Below are 12,940 nucleotides of genomic sequence, written 5' to 3'. Positions count from 1 at the left end.
CAGGCTATTCAATCTGTAAATGACTTCCACCACAAAGCACACCCAACACGCACTTTGGGAAATGAGCTACCTAACTTAACATGACCCTGCCCATATGTGGTTGTGTGTGTGGATCAGAGTGTGTGTGTGTGTGTGTGTCCTGTATCACCTCACAGTGTCACTTGTTAAATTAATATCAAGGTTGCATGAGAAATAATTATTCTTGACGTTCATTCATAATACTCTCATCAACATTGACCACTTAATCACCTGAACTCATAAGTCTCAACAAGCTCTGAACTGATCACTTATTGTACATGACAGTTTGTATCCATAAGTATGTCAGAGACAGTGTGTGTGTGTGTGTGTGTGTGTGTGTGTGTGTGTGTGTGTTCGCAATTGTTGAATTTAGGTGTATCTTGTATGTGAATGTATAAACAAAACATTTTTGTATATATATCTGTGATTCAAATGTGTGTGCATGTGTGTGTGTATATGTGTAAGTTTTTTTTAGTGAGTGTGCATATATGTGTGTGTATATTACCATTTGTGTGTGTGCCAGTTACCTTCATCTTCACTCTGAAATGCTGACAGACTGAACTGTTTCCAAATCAGATGCAGTGCTCAACGACAGCAAGCTTTTGTTTTTGCATGCAGCAATTCCATTACCAGCCGTTTTCATTATTTTAGCATGGTGTTTGTGCATGTGCGCGCGTTTGTGTGTGTGTGTGTGTGTGTACTCTGTTTTAAATTTGATGAAAGGAATCTTCTGCTGAAGTCAAAGTCAGGTTATCTTTCCCCACAAGAGAGTTTAACACACACACACACACACAAACACACACAGTGACCATCCTAACACCTTACATTCACACGTCCAGGTGAAAATATATGCACACACAGATACTACCTGCACGATATCACTGGTAGCACTTAACTGACCACACATACATTCACACTGTGATGCAGATATGTGTTTGCATGAGCACACACTACAAGCTCTGCACATGCACACGCACATGCACACACTGTGCCATGACTTCCTGTAGTTCATCCATCTAAAAGCTTTCTGCTGTCCTCAGCATGCCGAGAACATTCAGAATGCCCAGCCAACCAATGAGATGACTTTTCTGGACAGTTAGAAAAGATTAAGTGAATTAGGCCTTTAGATTCCACTGTTCTCTTATATTCTTATAGCAATACTGTATTTTAAATGACCAACCCAATATCTAAATCCAACACATGTATGTTCCAGGTCACATGGTCTCCTCCTCTTATTCCCAATGGAGAAATACATGGCTTTGAGATCCGCCTCCCAGAACCCCGCATCTTCCATGACAGTGGCAGTGCTTCTGAGCTCAACCTCACAATAACGGACCTCATTCCATATACAAACTACAGTATTACTGTATTGGCGTGTTCCAGCGGTGGTGGAAATGTTGGAGGATGTACAGAAAGCCTGCCGACGCCTGCTACCACATTACCCACAATCCCTGAAGGCCTTGAACCGCTGTCTGTGGTGACAGTCAGTGAGTCCTTCCTCGCCATTTCCTGGCAACCACCAAGCAGGCCCAATGGACCTAACATCAGGTAAGATGGATAATACACAGAATTCATACCAAGGATGGCTCGTCTTAGTCTTAGACCACTGGGCATACATGGCAGTCTGTATTACTGTGTACTGTAAGCTTAAGTTATATTAGTAAAACATTGACATGCAAAGATGCACCATCACAGACAAATTACCTTGTTTTTTTTTTTTTATTCTTGTCAACTTTGTTGTGAGCAATAGTACCACTTGTGTAAAATAACCTCAAGAGCTTTAGAACACACAGACACATCCAGTGATTGGAATGAAAATTGTGATACTTCACTTTATTCACATGACTTTCCCTCGTACAGTCATGTAAAAGCTTGTTATTGCTCTGCAATAACTGCAATACATTTACTGGACAGTGAAACTTTAGATATATTTAGATATAACTATGCTTGGAAATGTGTCAATATTGATCAAATGACAATTATTTTACCTTATGACAGTGCTTTGTTAAATACTTGATTCTGATTGGTCAATTCAGGGATTCAACGCTCTACTATGTATAATGAACTGTCCCCAGTAAAATAAAGAAAAAAAGTGAATAAGAAAACAATACACATGAAGCAAGAGAGGTTAAAAAGACACAAAGAGTCAAATATCTGAGAAAACAACAAAACTGAAGAAGACTGTATGGGCCATGGCAGTGTTCAAAGACTTGTTGTCTCTAAACACTTCATGAAAATGTCAACACACCTTACAGTTACAGGGCAGAAAACATCAATCAGGTGCTGCTGTCATTTTATGCATCCGTTCAAATAATCATTGAGGACTGCAGAGTTTAGCTATTCCATCCACTGAATGTAATGGACTATTTCTTTTAAAACAAATTATATCTATTTCAAATCTGTACCTTCTGTCAAAAATATTGATATCTTTATTAAGTAGCCACAAAATAAAAGGGTTAATGTAAAATGAACAGGTCATCACTGTGAAGTGAATACTGGAGTGGAGACCCAATGTGTACATTACCCTTTACTTGGCTGTCTGACCCATCTGTTTTCTGAACCTGTGTGAACAAGGGAAGAACATAAAGCACAATGGCAGAGGAGGGATAATAAGTGTGTTGAATTCACATTACTTAATTGACACAAATATCACCATGAAATGTACATAGTGTCAAGGTCAGATTTACCTCTTCATATCAGCAATCTCAACATGATTCAGTCAGCATTCCCATTATGAATCAATCCGCCATAACTGCTTTCTAATTGCACAGAACCAAACAAATTGTATCTACTGTTTTCTGATAGTTGTAGAAATGTAACCGAGTAAAAGAGAAGTAAGAAGAAGAGGGTTTTAATATTTCTCTACATGCAAATACACATCCAAAATCCAATACTAATTATGAAGAGCTAATATGAGTGGACCCCAATCTGTGTAACCATCATAACTTTACATAATTTGAATCAACCCTGTGTTTTTATTCATTAGCTAAAGCCCAAAGTAAGAAACTAGGCTGCCAAGACTAAAATCTTCAGCAAGTTGTTATTGAGAGACTCTTCTGGAAATGTTCAATTGTTACTGAAAAACTTAAGCAAACAAGCAGATAGGAACACGTTAACAAGCTGCTAACATGAGTGCCCTGGTAATGAGCTAAGTGTTGTGCATTTTTTAATCACTGTTTTCTCAGTCCTAATGCACATTCTGGTCCGTTTTGTTCTGTCCTGTTCTACTCTGTCAGTGATTAGGCCTAAAATAAAGGTCCATTTTCCTGGCAGGCGATTAAAATGCATGAGCCCGTCTCTCTGTTCTGCTCTGCTCAGCTCTGTGTGTTTGTCTAAGTGGGTTTGTTAAAAGGCGGCATTAAGCCCTTCTCTTCTGATTACAGCAGAAATTAGCATCACTGTGGGGAGAGGAAAACACAAACCCTGCAGAAAAAAACAACAGAGGGAGGGTGAGATACAGTGAACGCAAAAGAATAGAGATGATGAAAAACAGCAGAAGAGGAGGAAATGAGCGATAAGGAGAGGAGTCAGTTGAAAATTGTGTGTGTGTTTTTGTGTTCATGTGTGCACTGCCATGTGGGTATAGTGTGTGTCTGTGTTTGTAAGCATGTGTTGTGTGTTAATGCATTCCTAAACATCCAACCGTGTGTGTGTTTTCTTTTATTCAAATTTCCCCTTCAGATACAAGTTGCTCAGACGTAAAACCCACCAGCCCCTGGCCGTTGCCACGGTCCCCACGGTAACAGCCATGTCCCCTCCCCCCTCTGAAGATCTCCATCGCTGGCTCCATGTTTACTCCGGCACCAAATTGTTCTACCAAGATAAAGGCCTAAGCAGGTGAGATTACTGAAATGAGCTCTAGAGCAAACGCCAGCGCCGCAGCAAACCGTGTGTGCAGAGCCGATCGGCGAGCTGCCGCTGATGCCGATCTTTTAATACCGCTCAAAGATACATTAAGCAAATATCCCAAAGAATTAAATTGTTTTTCACACAGCGTCCCCTAATCTCAGTTTGGCACTTGGTGGAAGCTAATTTTTTCCCCCTCTATGCTTGCTAAACGGCTCTGGGTGTACTCTTTTCGGGTTTGTGCTTTATTCAAGTAGTAAACTGAAAAACTTTTGAATGTGTCAGCACTTTTTCACTTTGCAGGATTTAAGAGAAAGTACTTTATGAGAATGTAATTTGTCTTTGTTTAATCGGAGTCACCATATTACCAGGACTAACAGTTAAAGTGAACAAACAGATGAAGGTAGACACGACTGAAATTCTGATCCCATATTTTCCTCTTACAGAGTATCACTATCAGACATATTATGTCTCCTTATTCCTTCAATGGAGCACTGATTTACATGTCATTACCAGTACCAGGAGCATTTGCTTCTTTTTCCTGTCCAAGCTATTTTTGAAACATCCACAAAACTGCCTTTTATTCAGGATCCTGAAAATAATTCACAGCAACATTAGTAGCTTTTGACTCACAAGGAAAGCGAAATATCAAAAGAACCAACCTTTCTCTCAACAGATTCACCCGTTACCAGTACCAGTTAGAGGTACATAATGATGTGGGCTTCTCCTCAGGAGAGATTGTTACAGCGGTGACCATGGCGGGGGTTCCCCACCACTCTCCTTCTCTGTCTGCCATCGCCATCAATCACACTGCCGTACAGGTCAACTGGACACAACCCTGTAAGATTACCCTCTCTCTTAAACATACAGTAAAGGTCTTTCATGGCAGTATATTCTAAGATGATTGTTCTGTGACTTGATGATTACCAAAACAAACAAACAATTACATAAAAAACAAATTTAATTTTTTGTGTGTGTCTGTTCTCTACTGTTCCCTCACTCTTTTTTCTTCATTCTCAGCTTTGGAAGACCTACAGGGAGACGTAGAATCTTTCTTTCTGACAATAGCGTCTGCCCAGTCAAGTCAAATCTTGGCTTTCCCCCCTGAGATCATCTCCACTGTGATAAGTGACCTTTGGCCTAGTACCACCTATCTGATGTCAGTAAAGGTGTCCAACGGAGCACATAATACAACTGAGGCAACCATTAGCGTCACCACAGAGGATGGAGGTATGTGCACAGGATAGGTGTGTGATATTTGGCCAACAAATGATTAGTTCATGATTGCCTTATTATTTTGGATATACAGTGCCTTGCAAAAGTATTCATGCCCCTTGGATTTTTCACCCTTTTTATGCTTTTACATATCAATATAATTTGGCCTTTTTAAAAAGAATTTGCAAAAAAAACCCTTTTTAATATCAAAGTGAAAAAAGATTTTTACAAAATAATATCAATTAATTAAAAATCTATAAGGTAAAATAAATTGATGATAAATGATTGCATAAGTATTCATACCCTTTAAAGTAACTGACCTAATTCCACAAAGTTCCAGCTAGTTGATGCAGCAGTTTCACAGTTAGTGAAATGGAGATCACTTGAGTGCAGTTGATGTCTGTCAAGTGATCGTTGTATAAAAAAACATGTGTCTGGGAGGTCCGGTCTCTGGTTCATCACTGTTCCTGCTACAACTGCAACATGAAGACAAAAGAACATTTCAAGCAACTCAGAGAAAAGATCAATGAACAGTAGAAGTCAGGAGATGGCTACAAAGAAATTTAAACTCACTGGACATCCCACAGAGTTCAGTTAAACCATCATTAAGAAATGGAAGCAGTATGCAGGACTGCAGGACCAGTCTTCTTCTTGTCCGGTCACTCAGATTGTGAGGACGGCCATCTCTAGGCAGATTTAAACAAGGTCCATATTGCTATGATCACTTGACAGACATCAACTGTACTCAAGTGATCTCCATTTCACTAACTGTGACACTGCTGCATCAACTAGCTGAAACTCTGTTGAATTAGGTCAGTTACTTTAAAAAGTATGAATACTAATGCAATCGTTTATTTTACCTTATATATTTTTAATTAATTTATACTATTTTGTACTCTGTTTTCACTTTGATATAAAAGAGGGGTTTTTTGCTAATTCTTTTTAAAAAGGCCAAATTATATTGACCATGATTTCATGTGTAAAAGCAACAAGGGTGAAACATCCAAGGGGTATGAATACTTTTGCAAGCCACTGTATGTGAGTGTCATTGTTCACATGCTGTATGTATATATGTTGTGTATCAGCCAGGTACAGTATGTAAATTCAATACAGCCAGGAGAGGTGTCTGTATAAAAGTGTGCTTCTTTGCAACTCTGTGCTTCACAGGAGATGTTAAACACATCATGTATTGAGGCATGAAATCAATACAAATTGTGTGTGTGAGGCAGATTTAAGGTGTTATAAAATGATTGTTGGCACCACATACAGACAAACACATGCACATATAGTCACACACACACTTCTACCTGTCAAACGGGACAGCAAACATGGCTGTTCCCATTCTTATGCAGGCTATAATTAACAAATTACCAGTCGGGGTCCTTTATTTTTGAGAATTGGTGGTTGTGGGCAGTGGATGTTTAGGGGGAGATAGCAGGTCAACAATAAATGCCACATAGAAGTGGTGAACATCATTTGAAAGGTGTGAACATGAAGATTAGCACTGTGTGTCAAGTTGTTCTGGTCAAAAATATCTAGTAAAAATGACTTAATGGATTCATTATTTATTTATTGGAACCTATTATGCTGTATAAAGAGTCATAACATTAGGGTTGGCTTTCTGTCCATTTCCATGTTCAACTATGTCCCATAAGTTTTTTCAGCAATTTTTGGCTTGATACCATTTGCTACACACATTTGGTGCTCAATAATGCAATTTTATTCATACCAAGAAAAATGGTCAGAAAAACCCTCCAGAATATAACATCAATACGCCAAGACCTTTGGAACAACATAGAAGAATCCATGCGGTGATTTGGTTTCAAAAACGTTGGTCATGGAGATTTCTGTATTTTCAGCGATTGGGTGACGAGCACTTCTGTTCTTCAAACTGCTGAGAAACCCCCTTATAATCAATATACCTAGGAAAGCTGCACATCCTGAATGCTCTATGTCTATAGTTTGTGGTTGTAAAGTTTCATGAGGCTGTGATTATCCTAGAGGTCACAGCAGCTCATTTTATACAGTGAGGTCGAGACTCAAGAAATGCCCTCACTGCAATGAACTGGCTACTACTGATGACTAACATCCCACATGAAGAAAACTGGGCTCATTGGCCCTCATTTATCAAACAAGCGTAGAAACGAGCACAGATCTGATCGTATATTTCGTCTCACGACAGGGTTCACGTGTGATTTATCAAACGATCGTATCCCGCCAATCACAGTGCAAGAATGATCAGCTCTATACAGTTGATATTCTGTAATTCAACAGAAAAATAAACTTAAATGTCAAAATGAAAAACACCAAAATATTTTATATAATATCTTTAAATGTTCAATTAGTTCTTATTATTATTTATTTTTTTTACACAATCTCTTATCACATTGTTAATAATTTTCTTAATATTTTGTTAGTTTTAGTTTAGTTTTTTATAACATGTAGTTTTATTGTGTTATTGTTAGGGCAAATAATAATGTCTGAGAAGTATGTAGCTGCATATACATGCAACAAACATTTGGAGAACTGTGTACAGTAGAAACGGCCATAATGCTTAAATCTTTTAGATTAAGAATTGATTTGAGTTCTCTCTCTCTCTCTCTCTCTCTCTCTCTCTCTCTCTCTCTCTCTCCTTAAAAACCACAGCTAGTTAACATTAGACAGGAGCTGAACAACCTGGTTAAATGGCATTTGAACTACTGCAACATTCATGTTCATTTTATTCGTATCCATTTTTAAAAAAGGGAATTTCGTTTCAGATACATTTTAGTACACTATTTTTCAGTGCTTATTTTTGTTTTAGTATATGGTAATAATGAACCTTGTAAAATAATAATGATGCACCTCTTAAAAGAGTTTTCACAGCTTTTTCTGTTTCTGTATAATCTGTGAATAATAGTTAAATGAACAACTGATATTCTTTAACAGGATGTAAAACCTGGACCTTTGAGTGTATTAAATGGAATATGAGCAAAGCATCAGTTCTCACATGTACTGGTATTTCCCTTTTCAAGCTGGGTCAGCTTAAAGTCTCCATAGATACAAATTGCACAAACTATCCAACTGTCATCACTACTTTTCTCTCCATTTCCCTCTTTAACTCTAAGTCCAGTCTCTCAGCATTTAAGGTTTAGCTATCAAATCACTCTATATGTCAGAGACCGTTCACTGTCTGTTGTTTTCTTTCTGTCTTCATTTCACTCTTTGACCGTCTCTCTGTCTCTTTCTCCCCCTCACAGTTCTCTTTCTTTTTCAGTATAATCATATGTCAGAGGCCTCTCTCTTTCCCTCTAATCTGAGCAGTATAATAAAAAGTGCATTAAAAACATTAGAAAATCATTAGGTGCTAAAGGCAAAGCATGGCTCGTTTAACTGAGAGAGCTCTGGAGGTAATTTCATTATTTTACTGCCATAAGACTGTGCACACACACACATACACACACACACACAAACCAAGGCCAAATATATTTTAACTAATGCAGCTCAACCCTACCAACCATCCTAACATGGCCTGCAATCTATAGGGCAATGCTAACATCAGGACTAATTGGCAAGAAAAATGTGCGTGTGTGTCTGTGTGTATGGGTGAAAGAGGCTCAGTGTGCAGTATTGCGTTGATAATGCCATCCTGCAGTAAATGAAATGTAGAGCAGTAGGTTGGCTTTAGGTAAGTGCATTGGCAGCAAATGAATTGGGTTAACTTCTCTTAGCTGAGTGCATTTTCACTTAGAATAATAGATTGAGTCTGTATGATTACCTCTCTCACACACCATCTCTCATATTATTTCCCTCTGTTCGCTTCTCTTTTAATACTTTTCTTCTCACAGCTTTATTTTGTTATACAGTTAAATTAACAATTTTCTGTTTTCTATTTCCGACTCTTAACATTTCTTTCACAGATTAAATTTTGTCCTCTGTTTGTCAGATTTTCCCATGTCCTTCGCCGTCTTTCTCATTAATTTCTTCTTTTTGCCTCTGTATCTTTAACTCATTCCCCATAGGTTACCATATTGTATTAATCACCATAGGAGTTTTGGTTTATTATCAGTGTCCTTTGCGGATGTGCTGAAAGAGGTTTTCTTGGAGGAATGAACTAAAGGAATTAAAAGAAGTCCGAGTCAGAAAGAAGTCAGAGTTTGATCAACAGGATAGTGGAAGACAGTAAGGCTATATAATACCACAATGCAGAGAGAACAAGTGAGGGAGTGAGCTGATCATGCAGAATCCATCCATTATTCTTAGTGAAAATGCAGTCAGATAAGTTAACCCGATTCATTTGCTTCCAATGCACCTACATAAACCCAGCCTACTGCTCTACATTTCATTTACTGCTAGATAGATAGATTATCATCACTGTAGTGCACGCACACACGGACACACAGGGTGTCTCGGGCTCTCACTAACACACAGACTCACAGTCGCCCTGCACACAACATACATTCTTTGTTTCTCTATGTGTCACACACAGAGATGAAACAATATGAACATTTCATATAGCCATTATAGTGTTAAAGTGTCATGGCAGTATTGCACTTGAAATTTTCAGAAAATACTTATACGCATACTAAAATCATTTCACCAATTTTTATATTGAAATCAACAAATAAAAGTATTTTATTTATTATTTTAGATTTTTTTTAAGAACTTGTTATTTGCATTAACATTAAAAGGATAACAGCCTCTGCCTTACGTAAACACCTGAAAACTATCGATTGTGCATTAACATTAAAGGGTGCATAAGCAGGCTGTTCTTAAAGCATTTGCTCAAGTATCTGTGTTGTTATTATAGATGAGCATGATTTTCTCACAGCACTCTTCTAAAAACTAAAATGCAACTAGACTTCAGACATAGATCTCTTTTTGTGGGTAATCAAATAAAGTTGTAATGATAATTAAAATATGTAACAGAAATACTAATTCTAATCATCTATCATTTTACCGTGGTTTATCATGCAACCGGAAACCAATTCTTCCCTATTAACAAACTTATGCTTGCAACATAATATATATGTGTGTTATTGTCCTAAAGCCAACGCTTCAGATGCCTTAACGTGTGAGACGAGCGTGTGCACAGGCGTCCGCTACGTTCGCACGTGGCACGGCACTTTTCACCTGTTACCCTCTCATTGTCAGGTGTACTCGCAATAAGTGTGTCTGTACGCACGCCTATTTATCAGTCTTTATGCGGGCACAGGCGACGCGTTTAAGGCGTATAGGAGTATAGTGCGCTGGCAGAAAATACCCCTCATATGTGTAAAACTAAAATCACAAAGTGACCTGTGTGTGTGTGTGTGTGCGTGTATCTGTAACTGTAATCACATAAAGTGACCTGTGTGTGCGTGCGTGCGTCCGTCCGTCTGTCCATCCGTCCGTCCGTCCATGTGTGTGTGTGTGCGTGTGTCTGGTTCTCTCTTTCTGTGAGAGATACATCAAAAGATGAAAGGCTTTGGGGTCGACCAATCAGAGCAGAGCAATCAACACAATTAACTGCTGCTGTAGAATGTTCTGGAGTCAATGGGGCTGTTGGTGCATGTTGGTGGCGTATCTGTGCATCCTACGCCCAAACTATAACTGACAGCTCTACCAGAGGATTGTGAGTGAGAAGACAAATTTTCCTACGTTTCTATGTATAAATTATTTCTGTAGAGTGGAATTTGCGGCCTGAAGCAAAGTTTTCACATTTTTTTTTTCGAATTTTTTCTCTCCCTCTACACTCGTTGTATGGTTATTTGATAATAACCTTGTCTCATGTCATTATATCGTCCTCTTTTCAAGCTGTAAATCAATCTTTTGTTCTTCAAGGATTAAACAGGTTTTGTGTCTCTTTACCCTCCACAGAGCCAGACGGGATGTCCGCCCCTGAGGTGGTTCCAGTTAACAGCAGCACAGTGCGTGTGCTTTGGTTCCCTCCTCTGCGGCCCAATGGAGCAGTTACTGGTTACTACATCTACCTTAATGACCAGCTTCATGGCAGTGTAGACAACAGCTCGGGGTCCTACCTGCTGGGAGACCTGCTGCCTTTTACTGTCTACAACGTGCAGGTACACACTCAAACCAAAGCAGATATGCACTCCAAAATACACACACACACACACACACACACACACACACACACTCACACACAAACATGTGCATTATGTGTTCCTCTGATTTGTTTGTGTATTTCAGGTGGAGGTGTGTACTGTTTATGCATGTGTACGGAGTAATGTTACTCAGACAACCACCGTGGAAGACCTGCCTGTCGACCTGGCTGCACCACACACACATGTGATCAGTCCCAGGTAATACAGGTTACTCTCTAACTTTATGCATATCCTCCCTGAATGAAAATATTTAATCTTAACCATTTCAAACAGAATGATGCCATTGTTTTAGGTTGAACTTTCTAGCCTTTGGTTTGAATGTAGTAATCTTTAATCTTTATCAGCAGAGCAAAAGGTTGGTTTGCATGTTTGACGAAACAAAATTAATACAGCTGGCACTAACAGGGAATAGTGAAGATATGTTGTCATGTGAATTCAGCAAAAGACAGGCTAGGTACAACAGGACTGCTTTGTTTTCTCAGCAATAGTAATCTGTATATCAATAAATAATAATATTTTAATTTTGCACTTTAAGACCAGAGTCTATGGGCAAACTTTAAAGCCTACAGCCTTTGAAGACATAGTGATTGTTGCATGAATTCATCTTAAGTAGTAGATCAAGATAAAAATTCAGATAAGGCATGCACTTATGCATTAAAGTATTCTGACTATGTAATATAATCAGAAGAATCAGAAGTTGAAGTTGCTTTTTATCAGCTTCCAAAATTAACAAAATATTACATAAAACTGACATTTTATTTTCAGTCAGTTCAATTTAAAGACTTTTAAAATGCACTGCTACCAAGGTATGACCTAAATCTTAATGTTACAAATCTTACAGAGGAAGTGATGATTTGTGGCTTATATCCTGTCTAGGAGTCTGTGGAAGTTGTAACTCTGTGTGTTACTACACAGGTCTTTCCCCTGCCAAAGATGTCAGGGATAAAAAAGAGGAAAATCAATAGTGAGAAGTGTATTAAGACACACACGCCCTGACACTGTAACTCAACTTTGTCAGCCATTAACCATGCATGAATGCATGTGTGTGTTTGGGTATGACAAAGTTTCTGTGTGCTTCCCGATAGTGTGAAAGGAGTGTGAAGGAGAACATACCCCTATCTCCCTCCCTCCTCTCTCTCTCTGTCTCTCTCTCTGTCTCTCTCTCTCTCTCTCTCTCTCTCTCTCTCTCTCTCTCTCTCTCTCTCTCTCTCTCTCTCTCTCTCTCTCTCTCTCTCTGTCTCTCTCTCTCTCTCTCTCTCAGGGCCGTGAGACTGGACTGGACCCGTCCGGGCAGACCCAGTGGGATCATGCTGGGCTATGATGTCTTAAGACGGACCCTGAGGTCATGTACCATTGGGTCAACAGGGGTAACATCCTCTGTGGGGGAAGAGTCAGTTGGTGTAAGGTTCAGATGTTCCTACCTGCAGTGTCCTGCCAGTCATGGTGTGTGTGGGATGTCCTGCTTTCATCCTGACACTCAGGTGATTATGTTCTGGTAATTTTGTACCTATTTTATTATTGTTTTTTTGTATGAGGGGTATGGAATGAACATCATCCAGTTGTTGATTGATCACATCAAATGCATTTTGCAAAATTACTGCATTAACACTGCTGGGCTATAGTAAGGAACTATGCTTAATTGGGTAGTCACCCCCAACACTATTTCCCTTTCTCTAAATAGAAATAAAACCCATTTCATTGATTTTCATCTATCAGCATCCACGTTCATCAAATAAAGACAGATTTCAATTATCACGGGACGAGAGTAATGAGAGTTG

At 38.9% G+C, this 12,940-nt stretch overlaps 1 protein-coding gene across 1 annotated transcript in view; it reads left to right on the top strand.

Moving 5' to 3' along the window:
• ush2a (Usher syndrome 2A (autosomal recessive, mild)) overlaps nucleotides 1-12,940 on the top strand; it is a 271,031-nt gene that overhangs the window by 152,894 nt on the left and 105,197 nt on the right. The window contains exons 54-60 of the mRNA XM_059348990.1: nucleotides 1,232-1,566; nucleotides 3,700-3,855; nucleotides 4,541-4,704; nucleotides 4,885-5,094; nucleotides 10,918-11,120; nucleotides 11,248-11,360; nucleotides 12,424-12,643. Of these exons, the coding sequence (XP_059204973.1) occupies nucleotides 1,232-1,566; nucleotides 3,700-3,855; nucleotides 4,541-4,704; nucleotides 4,885-5,094; nucleotides 10,918-11,120; nucleotides 11,248-11,360; nucleotides 12,424-12,643 (1,401 nt within the window). The remainder of the gene's footprint in view (nucleotides 1-1,231; nucleotides 1,567-3,699; nucleotides 3,856-4,540; nucleotides 4,705-4,884; nucleotides 5,095-10,917; nucleotides 11,121-11,247; nucleotides 11,361-12,423; nucleotides 12,644-12,940) is intronic.

Source organism: Centropristis striata, chromosome 2 (genome assembly GCF_030273125.1).
Source record: "Centropristis striata isolate RG_2023a ecotype Rhode Island chromosome 2, C.striata_1.0, whole genome shotgun sequence".
NCBI lineage: Eukaryota > Metazoa > Chordata > Actinopteri > Perciformes > Serranidae > Centropristis > Centropristis striata.
Note: the sequence above shows the minus strand (reverse complement) of the source record. Positions and strands in the feature narration are given on the sequence as shown.